Source organism: Podarcis bocagei (assembly GCF_964188305.1).
Source record: "Podarcis bocagei genome assembly, chromosome: 1".
In the NCBI taxonomy this organism is placed as follows: domain Eukaryota; kingdom Metazoa; phylum Chordata; class Lepidosauria; order Squamata; family Lacertidae; genus Podarcis; species Podarcis bocagei.
The window spans coordinates 130248342-130273195 of NC_138125.1; the positions used below are offsets into that span (position 1 = coordinate 130248342).

At 44.4% G+C, this 24854-nt stretch overlaps 2 protein-coding genes and 3 long non-coding RNA genes across 5 annotated transcripts in view; 2 read left to right on the forward strand and 3 right to left on the reverse strand.

Annotated features, from left to right (window-relative positions):
• Positions 1–39: 39 nt before the first annotated feature.
• HSPD1 (heat shock protein family D (Hsp60) member 1) lies at positions 40–14206 on the forward strand. Its single transcript, XM_081173961.1, has 12 exons — positions 40–193; positions 2230–2405; positions 5115–5367; positions 7110–7192; positions 7465–7560; positions 7770–7863; positions 8919–9087; positions 9602–9701; positions 10733–10978; positions 11725–11899; positions 13327–13505; positions 13606–14206. Exons 2-12 carry the CDS (start codon positions 2232–2234, stop codon positions 13750–13752), a joined length of 1716 nt encoding a protein of 571 aa, XP_081030087.1. The 5' UTR covers positions 40–193; positions 2230–2231; the 3' UTR covers positions 13753–14206.
• On the reverse strand, positions 3644–5125 carry LOC308582167. The gene is made up of 2 exons (XR_014005528.1): positions 4989–5125; positions 3644–4935 (listed from the first exon to the last, which is right to left on the reverse strand). It is a non-coding gene; the product is annotated as an uncharacterized lncRNA (long non-coding RNA).
• Positions 14052–24854, reverse strand: part of COQ10B (coenzyme Q10B) — a 17846-nt gene continuing 7043 nt past the window's right edge. Inside the window, exons 3-5 of the mRNA XM_081183620.1 lie at positions 24166–24358; positions 23343–23444; positions 14052–15525 (exon numbers count right to left, since the gene is read on the reverse strand). Of these exons, the coding sequence (XP_081039746.1) occupies positions 15358–15525; positions 23343–23444; positions 24166–24358 (463 nt within the window). The 3' untranslated portion in view covers positions 14052–15357. The remainder of the gene's footprint in view (positions 15526–23342; positions 23445–24165; positions 24359–24854) is intronic.
• LOC308582010 lies at positions 15558–16441 on the reverse strand. The gene is made up of 2 exons (XR_014005446.1): positions 16237–16441; positions 15558–15879 (listed from the first exon to the last, which is right to left on the reverse strand). It is a non-coding gene; the product is annotated as an uncharacterized lncRNA (long non-coding RNA).
• Positions 16251–19295, forward strand: LOC308582249. The gene is made up of 2 exons (XR_014005570.1): positions 16251–16329; positions 16438–19295. It is a non-coding gene; the product is annotated as an uncharacterized lncRNA (long non-coding RNA).

A 24854-nucleotide genomic window follows, 5' to 3' on the forward strand; every position in this document is an offset into this window, starting at 1 on the left:
CAGGCTGGTTCCCGGGTTCCCTTCCGCGCCAAGCTCTCACGTGGGCTCTGGAGAGGGGAGGAGGAAGGGGCGGGGCGGCGGAGGAGAGTCGCGAGAGAGCCGCGCTGCTTCCCAGGCTGTGCGCGTGCGGTCCGAGTCGAGCCCGCTGCCGTTCGTACTGCAACCGCTTCCAGCGCAGAGCCGCCGCCAAAGAGTAAGCGGCGGGGGGGGGGGGGGCGAAGGAGAGAGGAAAGGAAGAGATTGACCAATGGGAGCGGGGAGGGTCCTGTGCCTGAAAACGGTTTTTTCATCCCCGCATGGTCTCCTGACCACCCCCCTCCCCGCCGCACAAGGTGGTTTAGTCCCCATAGGGGAAAGGGTAGATGGGATCAGGGAACTCCTTATTGGGGGGGACGCGTGTCTCAGTCCTTGATTTTTATAGAGACGTGGCGGGGGTAGCGGGAGAGAGAGCCCATTTATCAGGGGGAAGAAGCGGCCTTTGCAGCAGCTACGCCAGACCTCTCCTTCAGGCCGAGCGACTTTATTCTCGCCGCTCCCCTGTCGTGTGAATGCGGTCACACGTGTGTTGGGAGATGGAGGGGCGGGACCTGCGAGTCTTCCATGCCGAGGTCCGATCCCCGCTTTGACGGTTTCCGCTTAGGCTGAACCTACCCCCCCCCCAAAAAAAAATCACAACCCTTCAAGGCCCTTTTTTGCGTAGGGAGGCGGGTGGGGGCTGCTTGGGACTGGTGCACGTGCTCTGGCGCCCCTCTGCGACTTCCCTGGTGAAGCTGCTGCTGAAGGAGACCTTGTCGCGTTTTTTTCCTCCACGTTAAAGGTGGGGCTGCTCCCTTCTCTTTCCCACCCCCACCTCCGCCCTGGGGGGGGGGGAAGGTGGGCCAAAGTCAGCCTTCCCCTTTCATTGCAGCGCTGCCCTCCTGGCGGCAGGGGGAGGCGTGGGTCCGCATGACCTTGTGTGTCGACCTGATGGTAGGAAGGAGCACGTGTGGGGGGCAAAGGGTACGCTGGGCTTGTTCATTGAACTTTCTTCTTCCCTGTTTTCTCCTCCTGAGGCCTCTTTCCTCTCTCCCACCCGACCTCCCCGTTTTCTTTAATTGGCTTTTCCTTGATGACCTGAGCAGTTTCTCTATCTCCATTATTCCTGGTATTTGGTTAGTTCAGTATTGTAGTTCCCTCGGCTCCTTTGGATTGGAACTTAACATCAAGGTAACTAATTGGAATCAATAGGATACCCCTTCCGATTTGTAGGACCCTAGAGTTGGAAGGGTCCCTGTGGGTCATCGAGACTAATGCCCTGAAAAAAGCAAGGATATGCAGTTCCCTGTAAGGGTATCAGACCTGCAAGCTTGGCATTTTCATAACCAACTGAGCTATCTAGATATGCCCCATTAAACAAGTGTTTGCTCAGTAGTTCTGATCATGTGTATATGTGCTAAAACGCACATGCACTCTGTTGAAATGAAATCAGTGCTGAAATTATATAATACTTTCTCCCTCAGGATAAATATGTATGCCAGGGTTGTGAAACGTGGTTCCCTCCTGCTGTTACGCTCCTAACATTCATCAACTTCATCAACTGGGCAGTCGTTAAGGAGCAGTAGTCCAGCAATATCTAGAGGGCCTTAAGTGTCCTATGCTAGCGTACAGGGTTAATCGGTGTTAGCACATAAAATAATAGAACTTTAGAGTTGGGAGGAACCCCGAGGGTCATCTAGTCCAACCCCCTGCAAGCAGGAATCCTGCCCACAGCTGTCCCTAGGTGGGCTTGACACCTTCTGGTTAACAGTCATTGTGCCACCTGAGGGACCTTCAATTGAGCAACCCGTATGGGTACATTGCAGGGGGTTGGACCAGGTCAGGCATAGGCAAACTTGGCCCTCCAGATGTTTGGGGACTACAACCCCCATCATCCCTAGCTAACAGGACCAGTGGTCAGGGGTGATGGGAATTGTAGTCCTAGAGCATCTGGAGGGCCTAGTTTGCCTATTCCTGGACTAGATGATCCATTGGGTCTTATGGCTGTTGCTGGTCATGCATGGCCCTGTAATTCAGTTGCCATTTTTCAAAAGGCCGTGCTTGCATTCAGACGACTTCAGCCACTTTGTGTACCTTCAAGCAATGGTCGCGACTGAGCTCATGGCTACAGGCATGGAACGCTCTCTAGCACGTGCCAGGTAAAGCAGTGGTTGTGTTGCCACTGATTTCTTTTAAAATTTCATTCGTTTGCAGAAATGCTCCGTTTACCAACAGTGCTGCGTCAGATAAGGCCGGTGTCCAGAGCACTGGCCCCGCACCTTACGAGATCCTATGCAAAAGAAGTTAAATTTGGAGCAGATGCTAGAGCTCTTATGCTGCAGGGCGTTGACCTTCTCGCTGATGCTGTGGCCGTCACCTTGGGACCAAAGGTACTGAAATGGCTTTACTTGCTGTTATGCGGAAGCTTGTGCTGAAGGGATGAGCATAGTCCAAAATATATCCTACATGCTTGGGGTACGATCCAGTCAAAATTAACAGCTTTGGGGTCTGACTGGTTTTTCAGTGAGAGAGGTGAGCATGCGCTTAAATAACCTTCCAGTGGAATCATTGGGGCTTAAAAGTGCTTCACTTTGACTGGACCTTGTCCTTTGGGTCCTCTTTAAAATAGTTTGCTAGAGCATTCCTGTAAATACATTGCCACTGGCATACATACTTGACACGAATTAGAATTTGTTGCCTGGCAAGTAGATGAATGAGATAGTTGGGACATGTTCTTTCATGCATTCTCTCACTTTGTTATTCCTTTGAGCTAAAATCCTCAAAGGTTTCAAGTCTACATGGCAGCTGCATATATAGCTAGTTTGAGAGAGGCAGAATGCATCACTCACTTGATCTCCTTTTTGCCTTAATGGTGACTAGACCTTCAGGGTGGACAAGGGGCTGCAAGAGGTGTGTGCACAAGGTGGCCTTCATCTGAATTTCTTTTGGGCTTCTAAGGCCAGCCAGGGGAAGCAGCAGCAAGGAGTCTGGCTAAGTGTTCTAGATGGAACCTTGCAATATGCTACAGACATGAATCTTTAGTAATACGTAAAGTATCTCAGTTAACCATTAACAGTCCCAAAGCTCTGTCCGTCTTCATTGCAAACACTCACTGCTCTTCAGTCACATGCTCTTCCTGCCTCTCCTGCTCCCTGCTTTAGTTTCCTACACCTGTGTAACACATCCCTCTGCTCCTTTGTAGTCACACCATTGTCCACTTATAGCAGTACATAAATGTGCTTATCACTGGTAAAATGTGCTTCAAGTGAGCAAAAGTCCCAGCAGTACTCATAGAATCATAGAGTTGGAAGAGACCACAAGGGCCATCGAGTCCAACCCCCTGCCAAGCAGGAAACTCTGGACAGTCGCTATCCTTGCCCTCACACTGAACAGAGAGGCTCAGGAAAAAACTGGTGATATTTCTTTGGTGAGCTTTCTGGCTCAGTGCAAAGTTAGAAAGTTTCCCACAGCCCAGCTGTGCCATACAACATCTTAGTCAAGCAAGACCTTCTTCCTCAGAGAGTGGCATTGCCAGCAGTGGGCAGAAAGTTTGGCTGGTTACCAAGGCTAATTGGAATTGGTGGACCTCCATTTTATGCAGTTCCTCTGATGTCCCCAGAGCTGGTCATTTTTACTAATCTGGTAAATATGACAAGGTGATTTGCAGACAAATTCTTAGAAAAAGTTAAAATAAGGTACAAGAACAACAGAGTTTAGGTATAAAAGCCACACGGTAACGAACAACTAGTTTACATTTTGTGTTCTCTATACCAGCAGTTTAAATGGAACTATTCCTTTACATTCACATTATCTGTACCCACACTTCCTTACATAAGATATTGCTGCTGCTCCCCTCCAACATTCATGGGTTGTTCCAAATGCACCATGTGTACGGATAAATAAATATTATATATTGCTATATAATATGCCCCTACAGGCGTTGCAGCCGTGGCTGATGTGCTGCGGTTGTGTCAATAGGTGGCAGAGAGGAACAAGCTATGTCTACGCTCAGTGTTCTGCAACCCGTGAGCACTCAGAATGATTAGTAGCTTGACAGGTGTCCCATAAATAAATATCATACAGTGAAGTTTTACAAGGGTCCTGGTAGAGCAAAAAATTGTGTTTATGTAGCAGAATGTCCGTCCCACTTGCATGAGCACTAGCTATCCCCATATCTGTTCTAAAAGGTAGAGGGAGCCCCTAAAACAGATTTTTTTTGGTGCGGGGGAGGAAGTTCCATTGTGCAAGTGTAAATACTTCATTCAACATTAGTTGAATGCCTGCTAAAAATATTTTTGCATGTAAGTATGTAAAACCTGAAGTTCAGAGCTGTAAACATTGGTTCCATGTGTATATCAAGCATCTTGACATAGCTCTCTGCTTACTAAGGGATCATCTGGGGGGGAAAGCATAAATGTTAGCCAAAGCCAGATTATGCATCAACACTGCAAGCCACACAACGCAGTTAAACTAGTGGAACTTGCTGCTGCAGGAGGCAGTGATGACCACCAATTCAGATGGCTTTGAAAGAGGGGTGGACAAATTCATGGGGGAAGAAGGCTATTAATGGCTGCTACCCCCAGTGGTTCTGCTTTGCTACCACCACAGCTGGAGGTCATAATTCTTCCAAATACCAGTTGCCGCAAACAACAGGAAGGGGGAGTACTCTTAGTGCTCAGATGCTTATGGGCCTTCCACAGGCAGCTGGTTGGCCACTGGGGGAACAGGACGCTTGGCTAGATGGGCCATTGACCTGATACAGCAGGCTCTTCTATAATCATGACATTGTAGAGTTCAGAGGGTCCTCTAGCCCAACCCCTGCTATGCAGAAATCTTGGCTGAAGCATCCATGACAGATGGCCATCCAACCTCCGCTTAAAAATCTCCAAGGAAGGAGAGTCCACCATCTTTCAAGGGAGTCTGTTGCACTGTTGAAAATCAATGCGAGACATTGTTGGAGGCAATGTATACACGTACATTGTATTAGGGAGAGTGCATATCTGCCTTCCTGGAAAGCGTTGCGGCTTCCAGCCTCAGGAAGAAATTACCCTAGTAATCCAGTGTTTCATTGTGCATGTGTGTGTGTCATGTTTTTACAGGGGAGAACAGTAATTATTGAACAGAGCTGGGGAAGCCCTAAGGTGACGAAAGATGGCGTGACAGTAGCCAAGTCAATTGACTTGAAGGACAAGTACAAAAACATTGGAGCCAAGTTAGTTCAGGATGTTGCCAACAATACCAATGAAGAGGCGGGAGACGGTACTACGACCGCAACGGTACTGGCACGTTCGATTGCCAGGGAGGGGTTTGAAATGATCAGCAAAGGAGCAAATCCAGTGGAGATCAGGAGAGGTAATGATGTGGATAATGTTGGCTCACACATGCCAATTCTTCTTGTTATCTTCCTTTTTTATTTTGGAATTTGTTTTCAAATTACAGTGGTACCTCGGGTTAAGTACTTACCGTATTTTTCGCTCTATAAGACGCACCAGACCACAAGACGCACCTAGTTATTGGAGGAGGAAAACAAGAAGAAAAAAAATCTGAATCTCAGAAGCCAGAACAGCAAGAGGGATGGCTGCGCAGTGAAAGCAGGAATTCCTCTTGCTGTTCTGGCTTCTGGGATAGCTGCGCAGCCTGCATTCGCTCCATAAGACGCACACACATTTCCCCTTACTTTTTAGGAGGGAAAAAGTGAGTCTTAAAGAGCAAAAAGTACAGTAATTCATTCGGGAGGTCTGTACTTAACCTGAAACTGTTCTTAACCTGAAGCACCAATTTAGTTAATGGGGCCCCCTGCTGCCGGAGCACAATTTCTGTTCTCATCCTGAAGCAAAGTTCTTAACCTGAAGCACTATTTCTGGGTTAGCAGAGTCTGTAACTTGAAGCGTATGTAACCTGAGGTACCACTATATGTACCAATGTTGCAGAAACATGACAATGTGCTACTTTTGTGAAAAGAAAATGGGAAGTGGGGTGTCTAATTTTCTGGTCATAGATATGCGTACATCCCTTCCTCTTACGCAGGTGTCCAGCGACCCACATCCAGTGGAGCTGTGGGCATGCTATTAGCGTTAGCAGAGTATCAGCAAGAAGGGAGTCTGTAGGTATTTGGCATTGCAAAAGCTTCTTTATTTGCAGCAGATCAAAACAAACATGGCTGAGTGTGAGCAGCAGCTTCACACACGTCTCCTCTGTCTGGAAGCAGAGAACAAAGAGAGAAAGTACAAAAGCACATAGAACGGAATTACAGTGTCTTGAGTTCTGTTCCCACACTCCTGTTACTATGGAATGTGGATCATGAGATCAAACAGCAATGTGAGAATGAAAATACTAACAATATATTGTGATTCCTGTTAAAGCACATTGGTCAGTGAATTTTTGTATATTGTTTCTGGTGACCACTTACGTTACGTGTTGTTTACCGAGTGTAATGGTACCTGGGCCTTTATCGGTCTTTTATAAAAGAGGCACATAAAATGCTTTTGTGGTCTTCTTAAAAGCATGAAACAAGTGTGTTGAGGATTAAGACCCTGAAGGTCTGACTGCATGGCAGGGTAGGAGGGACAGTTACTGCCCAAAATGAGTAGCGCATGCCCACAGATAGGCAGTCTTAATAAGCAAATTGCATCTTCATCTTACCTCCTATCTCTGCCTTTTGTTGCCTGGCACTGTGGAAGTTGCATTTTTGGTTCTGCCTCCTGCTCTTGCCTTTTTAAGGCAGAGACAGATTCGAGTGAACCTCCATGGCATCAGATTGGCGTTTCCCTAGCTGGTGAAAAGCCCTTGATGCTGGAGGTGGAGGTAACCAATGGCACAATGCACTGTGTTTTCCTAGGTGAAGAACCCCTCCTAGTGAATGCTTTTTTGGGGAGAAATTCATGATGCGGGGAAGAGGCAGCTCTGTGACATGTGTGGACCCTATCTCTTCCTGGTGTTTAATGGGATAACTGCATCCCAGCAGTCAGGGATAATGCATTGTATGATCATTTATAGCCTTTTTGTTGCTCTTGGAGCATAGCACGATGGTTAAGTTTTGTTTGCTGTTGACTATGTAGATTGTTTAATTGCATAGCTGTACCGTGTTCCCTCAGGGGTGATGCTCGCTGTAGATGCTGTAATTGAGGAATTGAAGAAGTTGTCCAAACCAGTCACAACTCCAGAAGAAATTGCTCAGGTAAATGCTATCTCTTTCGTAAAACAAACATCTTCCTTCTCCCTGCTACTTGTATATTGTGTGGGTGCACCGTTTAAGAGGGCTTGCTAAATGTAATATTTCACTCCATTCAAAAATATTGTATCTGTGAGAAAATGTTTTGGGCACTATTCCTTAAATTTGCTTTGTAATGCCTCTGTGACTATGCTATCAATACCCCAGCCTTTTTTTAAAAAAAAATGTACTATTTGTAGCTAGTTCACGCAGACCTCTCTCTCTCTTTTTTTGGACAGGTTGCTACAATATCTGCAAATGGCGACAAGGAAATTGGCAACATAATCTCTGATGCTATGAAAAAAGTTGGACGAAAAGGTGTTATCACAGTTAAGGTAAGGGTAACTCTAGTAAGGTCTACTTATTGTATGCCAAAATAGGATACTAGCTCGTTGTGGAGGAAAAGACCTCATCATTGTAGAAAAAGTGCACTATTATGGGGGAGCCAAAGATCTAAAACAGAAAATGAAGCAGCTTGTTCTGAGATGGGTTGTGCGCACAGGGTGTAGCTAATTTTCATTACCTTTTTTTATAAAAAAAACAGGACGGAAAAACTTTGAATGATGAATTAGAAATTATTGAAGGCATGAAGTTTGATAGAGGCTACATATCTCCCTACTTCATTAATACAGCCAAAGGTAAGCTAGAACACAAGACTCCCGCTGCTCGTTTGCCTTAACAGCTTGATTCTGTTGGAATAGACTAAACGCAGTTTAAAAAAAAATCTTAGTAATGTGTTCCTTTTTGCCTCAAAATAGAGGCGTCTGCAAATACTAGAACCCACTCCCTAATTTACAGAATTAGATCTGTGGCACAAGTGGTGCCACCTTTTCTGGCATGTGATGTGGTTTGTACATACGGATAAACATGCAGGGAAAGGTGAGAGCTCTCCATGTCACTTGTCAGGAACTTAATCTCACGATCCAAACCTTTATGAACCTCTTACGGTTCTTAATGGAATACTCTAGGTATGTAACACGTTTGCCCTTTTGCATGCTGTTGCTGATGAAGCTGCCTCACAAATTACAGGTGCTGGACCTCTCATACTTGCATTTTATTTGCATACTTGTAAGTGAGGAGGCAAATTTGGGTACAGGCAAAAAAAAAAAAAGGTTGCTACTAAAATACGTTAAAAATGGAATCCAGCTTTAATCTTTCCCACAAGTAACAAATTATATTTCTCCCAAGCTTCCTTCATTTCAAGCAGCCTAATTTAGAAGGAAGTTGAAAAAGCTTGTTTTGTTTTGATCGTTACATCATTGTTAAAAATTTGGAAGCCAGAAGTCTTTGATCATCTGCAGATCACCGAGAGATCTACCAGTAGATCCTGATCTACCTTCTGCCCATCCCTTAATTAAACTGAAATACTGTATGTTACTGGTTTTAGGTAAACAAACTCTGTAGCATTACACCAGAGTATACTATCTTAATCTTAAAATTCAATTTTGCAAGAATTAATGGCCCTGTTTTTGCATGTCCTTGGGTAGCATTTTAACAGCACCAAGTTCAAAGAAAAGTTGTATGTTAGAGATCATTGAAAGTCTTCTGTAATTGGGCATATTTTTTGAAGCGTTTCAGAGAAGGTGGCTGCATAATGGCTATGATAGGATTAGAAACTGAGGAATGTTCATAGTCACTGTCTCTTGAGAGAGTACTTTGTAATTTATTTCAACAACGTTGCTTTCATCTGTAGGACAGAAATGTGAATTCCAAGATGCTTACGTGTTAATCAGTGAAAAGAAGATTTCTAGTGTTCAGTCCATAGTACCAGCTCTTGAAATTGCCAATAATCACCGCAAGCCTTTAGTTATTATTGCTGAAGATGTTGATGGAGAGGCCCTCAGTACCCTTGTATTAAACAGGTAGGCGTGGAACAAGTATCTATCTTTAATTTTAATGCTTTTGAGTTTAATCCATTTGATCTTTCTTAGTAATCTTGCTGCAGAAAGGGGTAACTGTTGCAGGGAAGGGCAAAAATCTTCGCTATAGTTAGATAAAACATTTTCTTTTTCCAGGTATTGTCTGGTCCAAGAAATTGTACACTTTATGGCCAGATCATAAGGGAAATAAGCCTTAATGATTGAAGTAGGACTTCCATAAAAGAATATTTATCATTGCAGATCTAATGGGCTTAAACTGTGGGGGCGCGGGTGGGGGGGAGAAGATGGTCATCGGTAGTCTTTAGTCTTTAATATGAAAACAAATTTAAATCCTGACAAATAAACAAACAATGAATAGTAGATCACTTTCATTGATTTACGGTTGAATTTTCAGTGTTGTCAACTATAGAGAGCCTTATTTTACCAGAACACAGTTGTACCATTTCGGAATAAAGACGTGAACAACTAATAACTCTTGAGTGCTGACTTTTTTCAGACTGAAGGTTGGCCTACAGGTTGTTGCCGTGAAAGCACCCGGTTTTGGTGACAATAGAAAAAATCAGCTTAAAGATATGGCAGTTGCTACCGGCGGTGCTGTAAGTAAATTTTCATGTGTATCTTAAGTACTAACACTAAATAATTAGCACGGGGTACTCATTTACCAATTTCTTGCAGAGCCATCACTGATTATATGTACTTTTCTAACAAAAGACGTTGGATGTTAATCCAGATTGCCATAGGAACATGGGAGATTTATACAAAGACAGGCCATTGGCCACCTAACCCAGTAGTCTTCCTATTCTTAAGAACCCCAACCAACCATCAACAGATGATTGGCAGATGTTTTCCTGGGGTTCAGGCAGGAATCTTTCCCATTTTTGCCTAAAGATGTCAAGAGTTGAACCTGGCACCTTTTGCATACAAAGCATGTGCTCTACAACTGAGCTACAGATGTGTGCCTGTTTAAAGAAAGCACCACACGCTGATCAGTTGAGCCAGGCCTAAGCCATGCTGCTATGCAGGTGCCCTGTTTACCGTTGCATACATCATTGGTTGTTCAGTGCCCTGCTTTCCAGTCACAAAAGATTTGCTTAGAAAATAGATAACATTGCCAGTGTAAGCTCTGCGCATTAAGAAACCAATTCAGAATGTGAACGTAACTGGTGGGAAAAAATGTAGTGGTTGAACCCAAAATTGTAGTGGTTGAAGTCCAAAGGCATGGAACTTGCTGGGTGACTTTGAACCACTTGCTATCTCTCAGTCTAACCTACCTCAAGGTGCTTGTGGGGATAAGAGGCTGAGAGCAAGAGCTTTGTATGCAATGTTGAGGTCCTTGAAGGAAAGGTGGGGTATCACTATAGAAGTAAATAAAATAAATCAACCAATTTTTGCAAATGTCCAGGAAGCTGTTACTTCCTGTTGGTCACTTTGCAATTACAAGTACAGAAAATCTAGGTGAAGAATTAAAAGAGTGTTAATAAGCCCATTCACTGAATTTAGTGGGGCTTTCTCTAGTGAGTGTGTTTAGGATTGCATTCCCAATGAAGCTGTCTGAATGAAACCAGCTAATCAGTAATTTGAAAAAAGCTGTGGACTTTTTAAAATATTTAATATTAATCTATTCCAGGTGTTTGGGGAAGAAGGCTTAACCATAAATGTAGAAGACATTCAACCTCATGACTTTGGTAAAGTTGGAGAAGTCATTGTGACGAAAGATGACTGTTTGCTACTTAAAGGGAAAGGTGACAAAGTACAAATTGAAAAGCGCATTCAGGAAATAGTTGAACAACTGGAGGTTACAACAAGTGAATACGAAAAGGAGAAACTCAATGAACGCCTGGCCAAACTTTCTGACGGAGTAGCTGTACTAAAGGTGAATCTGCGTATTACTATTTTATTTTTATTTATTTATTTACTACTACTATTATTTGTTGCTTATTGCATAAAATTATTTTACTATTATAAACTACCTTGGAAGTCAAACTGAATCAGTTCTGGAAGTCTGTTCGACTTCCAAAACCAAAACGCAGCCTCTGATTGGCTGCAGGAAGCTCCTGCAGCCAATCAGAAGCCATGGAAGGCCTGTTGGACTTTCGGGTTCCAAAAGAACGTTTGCAAACCGGAACAATCACTTCTGGGTTTGCGGCATTTGGGAGCCAAAACGTCCGAATTCCAGGGTGTTCAACAAGCAAGGTATCACTGCACAACAATACAGTGGTACCTCGCAAGACGAATTTCCCTATGGGCTTGCTTCGCAAGACGAAAACGTCTTGCGACTTTGTTAAACCGTTTAAACCGTGCTTCGCAAGACGAAAAATTCGCTAGACGGCAAAACTTGCGGAACGAATTAATTTCGTCTTGCGAGGCACCACTGTAGCCTTTTCCCCTGCAGGTACAACTAGCGCTCTCTAGGCTATAAAGTGAGAATAGGAAGCCAGATGATGGTGGAGTCTGACTCGCGTCAGCCCCAGCTAGTCTGGCCAGAATGAGAGTTTTGTAGCCCAGCATTCCCTAGGGAAGGCCATACGTCATCCACCTTCCCATGCTATAGAGCTTTATGAAATAACTTTCAGATTAGAGCTCAGAACAGCAGCCTTAAAATAAGATTTCTTTTCTTAGATTGGAGGAACGAGTGACGTTGAGGTGAATGAGAAGAAGGACAGGGTCACGGATGCCCTCAATGCCACTCGTGCTGCCGTAGAGGAAGGCATCGTTCTAGGAGGCGGCTGTGCGCTGCTTCGGTGCATTCCGGCACTAGATACCTTGACTCCAGCCAATGAAGATCAGAAAATTGGTAGGTGCACTACACATGCTTTAAAGTAACAGTTAAGGGCTTGGATCCTGATATAAGCTAACTTGAGGTTTCCCAGCACCTTCTCCCTCCCTCAGTAGACACTTGCATCGAAATCTTGGTTCCTTGGAGCATTTATCAGCCTTTCTTGGGGGGTGCAAACAGTTGAGTGGGCAGGAAACTCCTTTGGTTAACCTGTCTTTGAATTGCTCCTATTGGCTATTGTCAGGGGTTCAGGAGCAGAGGCGAGGGCAAGGGAGGAAACAGAGCGAGGGGGAGGAGGCCGAAGAAAAGATGAGTGATGACGACGACCCGAGATCTCCGAGTCTTTCCAGTGAATCAGAAGATTCACAGAAAGGAGCGCCAGTGGCCAGAGCAAGGGGGGAGCCTAGGGGGACACCCCAGGAAGAAGGGTCCAGAGGGGGCTCAGAGGGCAGCAGTTGGAAATCGGGGCCAGCGTCACCAACAGAGCGCAGTGGAGAGGAAGGGCGCCAGGTATCGAGCTCTGGCAGCTCGCAGCAGGGGGGAGGGCATGAGTCAGGAGTGGCCACACCTCCATCGGGGAGCGAAGAAACGGTTAAGCGGAAAGTGGAAGGTTGGGCGCGCGCGCCAAGTTCAAATGCACAGGAAGGTGGCGCAGTAAGCAGCCCGGAAAGGGAGCCAGGTCCTAAAGCCCGACGCAAGGAGACAGAAGGGTCCGGGGGGTCCGCGTCAGAAGAGTCCAGGAAGGAAGAGACCGCGGGGGGCAGAGGGACCCAGAGAAGAACGGTCAGGCGGAAAAGGTGGAGTAAGGCTAGGGTATTAAGCTGGTGTACAGGGGGCGGAGACTCAGACGGAGCTTCGCCGGTCTAACCCATAAGACGTAGAGCTGCACGCGGCAGCTTGAGAATGGAAACTGTAACTCAATAAAGACTTTTATAAAGTGAACGCTGGCTAGCGTGATCCTCTGTGAGCTAGGATCTGGAAGCAGCTCTGACAGCTATGTTGGTGGGTGTTGGGAGCCCCTATATCTGGATGCCCTCAAGGTCATCATCCCTTAGAGCAGGGACTGGGAACCTCAGGTTCAGGGGCTGAATATTTCAGTTATAAGGATTCTTCTTGCCTGCCTGGATAGAAAATGGGGTGGGTGGGTGTGTTGAAACTGTCCTACCATTAGACCACAATTTTATTTACTACTCTGTCCATCACTGGCATATGTCCAAAACGTTGTGCAGGCCAAAGGTTTCCCCAACCCTGATGTAGGAGGTGTTAAGATTTTTGAAAGGGACAAAAGGTCTGCTTGTTCTTGCAGTCTTCTGGTAAGCCTATGTGCAGGATAGAGAGGGTTGTTATAATCTTTGTTGGCTCCCTTGCTGGTAATGGGATTTCAAACGTACCCATTATGTTGCTGAGACTAGTTTCTGCTAACATCATTTACCTTTTCCTTTAAGGTATTGAAATTATCAAGAGAACACTGAAAATTCCAGCAATGACTATTGCCAAGAATGCGGGTGTTGAAGGATCGCTGATAGTTGAGAAAATCATGCAAAGCGCAGCCGATGTTGGCTACGATGCCATGCTTGGCGAGTTCGTAAACATGGTAGAGAAAGGCATCATTGATCCAACGAAGGTAAGTTCTCTTATTTCCCACTGGGCCTGTCATCTCAACACAATAGATAACGAGCTGTACAAGTGTCTCACTGAAATATATCTTAAACTTCTTTTTTTAGGTTGTAAGGACAGCCTTGATGGATGCAGCAGGTGTTGCTTCCCTTCTGTCTACAGCTGAAGCCGTAGTAACTGAAATTCCTAAAGAGGAGAAGGAAGCTGCCATGGGAGGCATGGGGGCTGGCATGGGAGGTGGTGGCATGTTCTAATGCTCAGCTGCAGGGATGTCCCATCATGGAACTACAGTGAGTGACTTGACAGTTTGAAGTAAAACTTCAGGTCAGGGCGAAACAGGATGGATAGTGACTGCGGAAGGGCCGGTGTTTGAAGAATCACTGTAACAATAGTTACTGGGTTTCAGTTTAGACATGCATAATCGTTTACAGTCATTGTCCATGCCTACAGATAATTTATTTTGTACTTTGAATAAAGACATTTGTACATTCCTGATACTGGGTGGAAGATCCGTGTACTAACGCTGAGCTCTAAACAGTTCAAGCACTTGCAGTTCTGTTAAAATCAGACTTTTATTGGTGCTTGCTATCACTAGGACATGCAGAAGCCATTGTGTGCAAGACTGAATAAAAATTGTGTACAAAGTAGACAAATATACAATTATGTGACAACTTTATGTAATAAAAGATTGCTCAAAAAAGTATGAAATGTATTCACTTATTCACAACTCAATCCTGTTTTGTATCGGGTATGTGAGCCTGAAAACATTTCTTGGGAGTACAGAGCCAGATTCCAATCATTCTTAAACCTTTTTTTTTCTAGGAATGGGAGAAAGGTTAGCCTAAATAGTTCCTTTGCCATCAGCTGTATTAATTTTTGCTGGTTTTGCTCAAATTTGGAGGGCCCAAGGTTGTACTTCTTGTTCTTGCTCAAGATTAAGAGCTATTAAAGTTTAGGCAGCTACAGACTTTGCTTTATTACTTTAAAATTGTGCAACCCAGTGTATTTAGCATCACTCAGGATAAAATGCCACAGCTTCTCTTGATTGTGATGCCTAAACTTTATAAAGACTCTTCCTAGTTAAAGGTAGCAATCTTGAAGCCATTTTAGGAATCTGTTGAAAAGGATACATTTAGCTGCACAGCCAATTATACAACTTTGGAAAATGGCAAAATTCAGTGCTAGCTGTAGAGATGATTGCCCAAAAACTTGCTTTAGTTTAGACAAAGGGAATAGTATGTTTTTATCCTAGCAAAGTTGTGCTGTAATATACAAACAGATCTGTGAAACTCAAGTCACTTTAAAGTTTGAATTCATGACTCCTTACAGATTTACCTGCTAGAATCTTGTGAAAGCACTTTGCAATGTCATACATGTTTCTTGATTAAAAGAGCCCTTTATATATTCATTCCACTTACACACTAAACATTCCCTACTAAGTATAGTTACACATACTGAGAAATTTGTTCTCAGAATTATATGTGCTAATTTAAAGCTTTTCCTGAATAGCAAAAATAACTTAAATATGCATTTGAAAGACTAATAACTTAAAACTTGATTCCAATAGTAAATATTAGAAACACTGCAAAACATTAGGCAGTAGACAGTGCTGAGTTTCATAAAAACTGGCAAGAGGAAGAAGGCAATTTTGGTGTAGTTTATAGCTGCCACTCTTTATCAGCACCTTATAATTGCACTTGATTGAAGCTTTATATTATATACATCTGCATCTTACAGGCCTGTGTTGTACAGTAGTATTATACATAATTTTCAAATTCCCATGTAACTAGAAGCCCACATGGAAGAACACTTCATGTAAAAACACGATGTCCAAGTAGTTTAACACTACTTCCCCCCTTTTATGTGTGATGCACTTCGTGAAGCATTAGCTCTCGAGGTATGATTGTTTCTGGACCGTACAACTTGGATGCTCTTCTTTCAAATGCTGCAACCATCTGCTTAACGACTTCATCGAAGAACAGTGTGGCAAGCTGAGAATGTAGAAGGGAACGAAACTCAAAAGAAATCTGTTAAAACAAAGGTAGGTTGTGTCAGTCACTCACAAAAATATGGCTAGGCCCATTCTTTTCTGCATCCATTTAAGCAAAGGACCAAAGAACTTTGTGGATATATTCAAGGCAATTATGGAACCATAGTAAGTTCCTCTGGCTGTTTTCCTCTTGGCTGCATCTTCTCATGATAGCCTCCCTCAACTTGCAGCTAATGAAACCCCCTAGTACAGAAAAGGTTTTAGCTGCAGCTCTTTGCATTTTGCCTTCCACTTATCTTTATGCATAACCTTTTCAGTGCAAACTGAATTTAGGTGCCAACAGCCACATACCAATGTAAACACAAAACATTTTAGTGTAGAGTACGTTTCTCTTTTTGTTTGATTTTCTGTAGTTGAAATAAAAAAATTCCTTCCTATAGCACCTTAAAGACCAACTAAGTTAGTTCTTGGTATGAGCTTTCGTGTGCATGCACACTTCTTCAGATACACTGAAACAGAAGTTGCCAGATCCTTCTATATAGTGAGAAGGTGGGGAGGATAGAAGGATCTGGCAACTTCTGTTTCATTTATATAGCTTCTCACTATATAGAAGGATCTGGCAACTTCTGTTTCAGTGTATCTGAAGAAGTGTGCATGCACACGAAAGCTTATACCAAGAACTAACTTAGTTGGTCTTTAAGGTGCTACAGGAAGGAATTTTTTTATTTTGACTATGGCAGACCAACACGGCTACCTATCTGTTTCTGTAGTTGGGCAGTCTTCTGAGTTACCCTCAGGTCTCCTAATACCTTTTTGAGGATGGTGTTTTACTTGCATAAGCGTCACCACTTACAGCTGAATTTCACCAATAAAAGAATTTATATAGGCTGAAATTTTAAGATCTGACAAGAAAACAAAACTGATGCGCACCACCTTTCTGCTGATACAGGAATTAAACCGGTCACTTTCACAATAAATGAAACAAAAGCAATTCCACTACTGCCACTGTCATGTTACAACACGTGGTTGCAACCAAAAACTACACATTAAGGAAGTTACTGAGAATGTATGCCTATTAAGGACATGACTCTTAAAGAAGTGAGAGGTCCAGGGGGTCTTTAGGCACCAGGCAAAATGTTCCACTGTAATCGGGCCTTTGGCCTTTAGATATCTGGCCTTTTAGAAGTGGGTGGGATGCTTTGAATTATATCTTTTCCTCTTGGTTTTAATCTGTGTGGGTTAATAAATAAAACCAAGCTGTTTATAAGCATCTCTGTTTATAAGCTGCTCTGAGTACATGGTATGCACCTCAAACCGGTGCAGATTTAACAGGTTGGAAAAGGGATCGTGAAATTGGGTTCTACATAGCCCCATGGGTTTGGCCAGATCCATTAGATCATTACTATTTATAATTAATGACAATGAAGATCAGATCTCTAAGGAGGCCAATTCCAAAAGGATATCCACCATGTGAGCAATTAGGTGGAATGGGCAGGATTGATCCCATTCCCATGCAGATACAGTCCTATCTGTCTTCAACAGAGTCTGCTGTTATCTACAGCCTCACTTCAGTCAGTCAGTCATTACAAAATCAAATTGAAAACAATGAAACATTAATTAGTAAGCTTTCAAGAGGTTTAGTTGCTGTAATCGGGCATAATCCTAAACTATAGCAAATAAAATGTTTAAAAAGTGGAATCCCAAAAAGGGGGGGGGGGCAGTTAATTTGAAAGCTTTCGGCTAGAAATCCCTTAGCATTGGACATTTCCCTCTTCGTACCAGACTATGGTTGCAATGTCTAAAAAACTGCTTGGGATTTATTCTGGTAGAACCACTCAAAAGGTCTGCAGCCAAATCTGCAATTCTATGCAATCATGTACATATATGAAGGCAGAACTAGAATTATCACAGCAAGCACAAGTTTGTGTGCTGAGATAACTGGGTGGAGCGGGTGAGGGGCACTGATAAGAGTTTTAAAAAACCCTTCACGTGCTGATTCTCCCCAGCAGTTTTTCTTAGTTGCAGAGCCCAGCTGGAACAAACACTTTTGGGGGGGGGGGACTATCAGCAGGGCAGGATTAGAATTGAGGACCCTGCTTCTGATCACCTATTTGCAGCTGCAACCACTCTCAATCTTCGCATTAGTGTTACAGGCAGACAAGAAGGAAAGATGGGGTTGCCAATGTAACATTCAATTTCATCCTAAATTTGTCTGAGCCAAGAGCAGTTTGTGCAAGTGCTAACTGAGCACAACAAAAAATACAGAGTCCACCCAGTTTATTAAGAAGGTTCAACTAATTTGCATAAAGTATGAAGCATCGGGAAGTGCTATAGAATAGCCACATGCTTCACTTCCTTTCCTGGCAAGGTTTGAAGATGGTTTGTAAAAATAAGGCTGTTGCTGTTGTTTTAAATGTTGCAAACAGCAGTTAACAGACTTTCAGAAGCACCAGAATTGGAAAGAAAGTGTGACTGAGCGTGCATAGCAACGCACATTAATTCTTCTTAAACTTTGACAAAAAGAATACCCAAAGTGAAAGGATAACAAGACTCTTAATCTCAGGGTTGTGGATTCCAGCCTCACATTGGATTCCTGCGTTCCAGGGAGTTGCACTAGATGATTAGATTGAAAATGTGGAAGAACTCAAAAACAGCCCCTGGATAAACGAACTGTTTGCAACAGTTTGGTTTTCACTAGTTTGAACTTGCATGGCAATTCTTAAACCAATGTAGCTAAAAGGAAATTAAACAAATTTTCAAGTTACAAAAATGATCTCATCATGCAAGCTGTGCTCCTTTTTAAAAAGAGGAACAAAAAAAGGAAGCTAGGGAGTTAATGGCAGGTGTTAGCAGAAGTTTTGGACAGACTATACCATTCATTTAAAAGTGCACTGGTTTATTAATAAGTTTATAGACTCCAGGAAGAAATCCATGAAAAATATACTACTTAGGTTTATTTATTATGAGGCCTGTGATATAAAAATTTACAATAGTCCTACTAGGTTAGGCACCGGTGTGACCAGTCTGGACAATTTCATTGCAACCCAGCCAGATGGGTGGGGTAATAACAACAACATTCAAGGCAGCAACATCAGGATATGAGGAAAAGCCTGTCATTTCACCGAGTGACAGCCAACCTTTGTACTCTCTTGGCCACAAGTCCTAGAAGACCTGTTCCCTGCCTTGCAGGCTTTTTTCCACATGATCTGGGACGGTGAGCCCTGACTGACTCCACCTAAAAGAGCTGAGACTGCTAAACAGACTCTTGGGCTGGGGCATTGGTAGGCAAACTAAGGCCCGGGGGCCGGATCTGGCCCAATCGCCTTCTAAATCCAGCCCACAGACAGTCCGGGAATCAGCGTATTTTTACATGAGTAGAATGTGTGCTTTTATTTAAAATGCATCTCTGGGTTATTTGTGGGGCATAGCAATTCGTTCATATATTTTTTTCAAAATATAATCCGGCCCCCCCACAAGGTCTGAGGGACAGTGGACCGGCCCCTTGCTGAAAAAGTTTGCTGGCCCCTAGGCTGGGGTATTGTTTAGGAAATTTATTTAGGGTGTGGTTTGTTGCTCTTATTGCTTTTTTTGTATTTTTTGTATATTTTACATCTTATGATTTATGAGGAAATGGTTCAATTTGGTTGTGTACTTCTTGATTTTTTATTTATTGTTTATGACTCCTTTTGTTATGTTTGTAATCATGCAATTTTTTATATGTTGCAAGCCACCTTGAGCATGGTTTTAATTTCTGAAAGGGAGCGTACACACAAATAAAACGATTGATTGTTCATTGTTTTTGTGCAAGTGGAAATCGGTTCATTCTCCCCCTCTGAAGCCCCCTGCACCTACGCCACCCCAAATCTGCTCCTGAAGGTTGGAGGGATCTTTGGGAGAAAATTGAGGTGGGGTGGGACTGCAGGAGGGAGGGAGGGCAATCCCATCATGCCCTCTGGTGTGATACTGGATCCCACCCTCTGTGAGAGCCCCAAGGCTCCCTCCGAACCATAAGAAAACTCTACAACCATGAACCATAGGAGTAGGTTCTTGGCACTAACTTTTGTCACTGCTATCTGACACATGCTTTCTTGCTCTTTTCCTCAGAATGAACAATATATGGGCAGGGTTGGTTCTACAAGTCCAAGGGGCTTACAGCAGTCAGCCCTCTTCCTCTTACTACATGACATACCATTTGGAAACTAAGGGGACTTTCGGAAACATAGTGGAAGGAGGCGTGTAAGATCTGCTGTTGAAAGAGGAAAAATCTGCAAGCTCTTTGGTGTGCCCGAAATGGCACTTTGGATCCTGCCCTATGTTGAAACTACAAATCAGTAGTAACAAATGAGAATCCATCTTTCTTCTGAAAAATAATAATAATTGAAAAACAAACTAAGTTTGAATGATAAGCTTGAAACAACACAAACAATGGTGTTGAATTGCTTAGTGAAGGAAAGCACGATTAAGAGTTTTCCAGTACCCCAAGTGTATTCAAAGCTATTTAGAAATCAGCATTCTTTCATAATATGTAGATAAACACATTTGAAGTGAAGATATTTCACATGCCACCCCTAGCAGAAAGAAAACTTTAAAGTTTGTAATAATTTATGTTTGTATATACACGTTTAAAAGGCATGTTTAGAATTCAGGTCGTTTTTGGTTTCTTTAATTAAAATAAACACAGTTAGGAGCAACACACTGACGGCATTTGCACATTGTACTAAACTACAGTTTACAAGTATCAGGCTTGTGCTCCCCTCCTCCCATGGAGTTTGGAAGCTTTCACTTCTCCTTTTGATTAAACACATTGTGGCACACAAGTGTTATTAATAAGGGGTGACCTTGAAAGCCAGAACCCCAGGTCTTTTGTAAAAAGGTAAAGGGACCCCTGACCATTAGGTCCAGTCGTGGACAACTATGAGGTTGTGGCACTCATCTCACTTTATTGGCCAAGGGAGCTGGTGTACAGCTTCCGGGTCACGTGGCCAGCATGACTAAGGCACTTCTGGCGAACCAGAGCAGCACACGGAAACACCGTTTACCTTCCCGCCGGAGTGGTACCTATTTATCTACTTGCACTTTGACATGCTTTAGAACTGCTAGGTTGGCAGGAGCAGGGACCGAGCAATGGGAGCTCACCCCGTTGCGGGGATTCGAACCGCCAACCTTCTGATTGGCAAGCCCTAGGCTTTGTGGTTTAACCCACAGCGCCACCTGCGTCTTTTGTACTAGGCCTCAAATCGCTTCCCCATCCCAACTTTATAGAAAAATATTTTTGGCTTACAGGGCAACTGGGGATATGCTGCAGCACACAGGAACAGAAGTGGTACAACGAGAGCTGCACTTAGAGGTCCAGCCTCTCCAAAATGAACACCCATAGAACAGCAGAAAATGGGGGTATTGGCATTCATGCCCCGTGACAGTGGTCACTGCATCATCCTCTCTTATTTTTTAAAGCACTCTATCGTCGGGAGACAGCTGACTAGGCATGTACATATTGCTACTTTTCTTTAAAAAAATATACAGTGGTACCTTGGTTCTCAAACACCTTAGTACTCAAATGCTGAAAACCCGGAAGTACTTTCTATGGGAAAGCACGCCTAGGTTTTGGAATGCTTTGGTTTTGGAACGGACTTCCAGAACATATTAAGTTTGAGAACCAAGGTACCACTGTATTATATGTTTCCCAAACAAAATGTGTATTCCTGAGTAATCAAGATGGTGCTGTGATTTAAGTGAGTTTAAAATGTAAAGCTGCACATGTTCAGAGTATTCTATTTACTTAAACAGGGTTAACAAAAATCACCTAGCTGTACTAATGTATGCCATCTAAATTTGTTTCTTTACACAGAAATTATCATGCAAATCATCAAGCAAATTTGTGTCATGGGCTTGGGCCCCAGTCTTTTTAACTACCTAGCAATACTCCTGGCTTATCACGTCATCTAACTATACAGTGGTGCCTCGCAAGACGAAGTTAATTCGTTCCGCAAGGTTTTTCTTCTTGCGGGTTTTTCGTCTTGCGAAGCACGGTTTCCCATAGGAATGCATTGAAAATCAATTAATGCGTTCCTATGGAAACCGCTTGCCAGGCTGGCGGTGCGGAGAAGGGCTTTTCTCCCCACCGCAAGCCTTCAGGACAGGTACGGGAACAGAGGGGAAGGGGCGCAGCGCTTCTCCTCTGTTCCCGGGGCTTGCGGTGGGAGGAGGGTTTTTCCTCCCCACCGCCAACATTCAGAACAGCATTCTGAATGTTGGCGGTGGGAAGGAAAACCCTCCTCCCACCGCAAGTCTTCAGGACAGCCTTCTGAAGGCTGGCGATGGGGCGGAAAGACCTCCTCCTGCCGCCAGCCTTCGGAGCAGCCTTCCAAAGGCTGGCGGTGGGGCAGAGAGCCCTCCTCCCGCCGCCAGGCTTCGGAGCATCCTTCCGAAGGCTGGCGGCGGGAGGAGGTCTTTCCGCCCCACCGCCAGGCTTTGGAGCAGGCTTCCGAAGGCAGGCGGCGGGAGGAGGTCTTTCCGCCCCACCGCCAGCCTTCGGAGCAGCCTTCCAAAGGCTGGCGGTGGGGCGGAAAGACCTCCTCCCGCCGCCAGGCTTCGGAGCATCCTTAGCACCCCGCTCCGGATGGCTGCGCAGAGCTGCGCTGGTCCCAGGACCGCAGTCAGCTCTGCGCGGCCACCGGGAGCGGGGCAGAGCTTCGCCCCCGGCTCCCAGTGGCCGGGCAGAGCTACGCTGGTCCCAGGACTGCAGGCAGCTCTGCACGGCCACCGGGAGCGGGGCGGAGCTTAGCGCCCCGCTCCGGATGGCAGCGCAGAGCTGCGCTGGTCCCAGGACCGCAGGCAGCTCTGCGCAGCCACCGGGAGCGGGGCGGAGCTTCGCCCCCGGCTCCCGGTGGCCGCGCAGAGCTGCGCTGGTCCCAGGACTGCAGGCAGCTCTGCACGGCCACCGGGAGCGGGGCGGAGCTTCTCCCCCGGCTCCCGGTGGCCGCGCAGAGCTGCGCTGATCCCGGGACTGCAGGCAGCTCTGCGCAACCCTCGGAGCCGGTCTCCCGAGGGTTGCGCAGAGCTTCCTGAAGCCTGGAGAGCGAGAGGGGTCGGTGCGCACCGACCCCCCTCGCTCTCCAGGCTTCAGCGAAAGCCTGCATTCGCCCCATAAGACGCAGGCACATTTCCCCTTCATTTTTGGAGGGGAAAAAGTGCGTCTTATGGGGCGAAAAATACGGTAGTTCTGAACAAGCTAATGTCAAATCACAGTCAGTGTTAACCAGATACAGATGGGTAGCCATGTTGGTCTGCCATAGTCAAAATAAAAAAATTCCTTCCTGTAGCACCTTAAAGACCAACTAAGTTAGTTCTTGGTATAAGCTTTCGTGTGCATGTGTATCTGAAGAAGTGTGCATGCACACGAAAGCTTATACCAAGAACTAACTTAGTTGGTCTTTAAGGTGCTACAGGAAGGAATTTTTTTAGTGTTAACCAGAGTTTGTTGATTTGGGTGACATAACAAATGGCGGTTAAGGAAAAGGTTCCAAACCCCTCGCAACCCTGCAGGGAGAGGAAGGAAGTGCACAAATCTGAGGTTCACTGCAGCTCATTCCCGCTCTTTCACACCTTACTAAACCAGGGGTAGTCAACATGGTGCCCAGCAGCTGTTGTCTGACTACAACTCCTTCATCCCTCACCATCAGCGAGGGTGGCTGGATTAATGGGAGCTGTAGTCCAACAACATCTACTGTGCATCATGCTGGCTGCCCCTGCCTTAAACTATAGTTTAGTGTGACATGCAAGCACAGCTTATTATGGCTTTAAAGGTATATTTTGGTAGTCTGAAGAGCTTGGAAGGCTTATTCTCATACTTACTGAAAAATCCAAGGTACACGTTCTTGGATAGCCAGGGATTCCTGGACTGAAGCGCCACACTGTTTCCAGATGATTAAATAGTTTTCCATCTGTGCATAATGCCTAGGAAAAAGGCATTATAACACTTTTAACACTTTTGTATTGGATTCAAAACCCTCAGACCTAGATGTTCAACTTCTTTCGGCTTCCACATAAACTGGAACTACAAGACCATAATAAAATCCATAATTTCTCATTTGTTATTTCACAATGTTAGAAAGAGTGCTTCCTTTTTAAGCCCGGAGAAGCAGGAGGGGAAAGTTAAAGTCCCAAAGGTATGGGTAGAGACCATGGATCAGTGGGGGTCCCAGATTCAAACTCTAGCATCTCCACTTAAAAAGTTCTTAACAATGCCATCCGTGCTGAAAAATAAGCAAGGAAAAGGAGCCTCTGTTGGATTCAAGTGCTGTTCACAGAAAAGACAAATAGGATCCAACCCAATGAAACTGAAGGGAGCTGCTGCAAGTTTTTGAAGAATCTCTACAAGTATGTCTTATACCAGAGAAAACTGGCAATGTACGTTCAGCGTATTAGCTTCAGGTTTCTTTTCAGCAGATATAAAAACAAAATAATGCATTAATGCAAAATAAGTGCAATGTTTATTGCACTTCTGTTCTGTATAGGGAACTCATAACTTAAAACAAAAACTGGATGGGGAGGTAGCAATTTCTGGAGTATGTGAATTCTGTATTGAACAAGCACATCTGTCTACATATAATAGAATGGCAGAAAAGCTGCAAGCAATTATACAATACAAGATGCTTTAAAAAAATCATTACCTTACCTTAACCAAATGAGGTCTCACGAGCGTACAAACTGAAGTGTATTTCTCCATCACAGGAGGAAATCCAACTTCTAAGTGTGCCTTGCAATATCCTGAGCGCTTGGATAACACATCTGACTTTTTGCACCACGGCACAAAGTTCTTGTATTCACTTACAACTGCTACCACATCATACATTTCTTGCATAGAATACCTGACAAGAAGAAAAGTGGAACTTAGTATTACAAGCAGTATTCAAATGACTAAGTCACGCATCATTTCTGTGCTTTCCTATGCTTGAGCTCTTCAGTCATAAAATGTATCTCTTACACACACACACGAGCCTACCTCACAGGGCAGCTGGGAAGATAAAAATGAATGGAGGATGAAGAAATATGTGTGCTAACCTGAGCACCTTGTAGGAAGGGCAGGTACTATTTTTCTTTGGGGTCCCACTAGCTCCTGTAGCCTTTTAACATTTATATATATATATAGCTTTGGTAAAGGTAAAGGTAAAGGGACCCCTGACCATTAAGCCCAGTCGTGACCGACTCTGGGGTTGCGGCGCTCATCTCGCTTTATTGGCCAAGGGAGCCGGCGTACAGCTTCTGGGTCATGTGGCCAGCATGACTAAGCCACTTCTGGCGAACCAGAGCAGCGCACGGAAACGCCGTTTACCTTCCCACCAGAGCGGTACCTATTTATCTACT

Coding starts and splice junctions, on each gene's coding strand:
- HSPD1 (XM_081173961.1), top strand. CDS start 2,232: ATGCTCCGTTTACCAACAGTGCTGCGTCAGATAAGGCCGGTGTCCAGA. Junction 5,368..7,109: donor TCCAGTGGAGATCAGGAGAG/GTAATGATGTGG, acceptor GTGTTCCCTCAG/GGGTGATGCTCGCTGTAGAT. Junction 7,193..7,464: donor CTCCAGAAGAAATTGCTCAG/GTAAATGCTATC, acceptor TTTTTTGGACAG/GTTGCTACAATATCTGCAAA.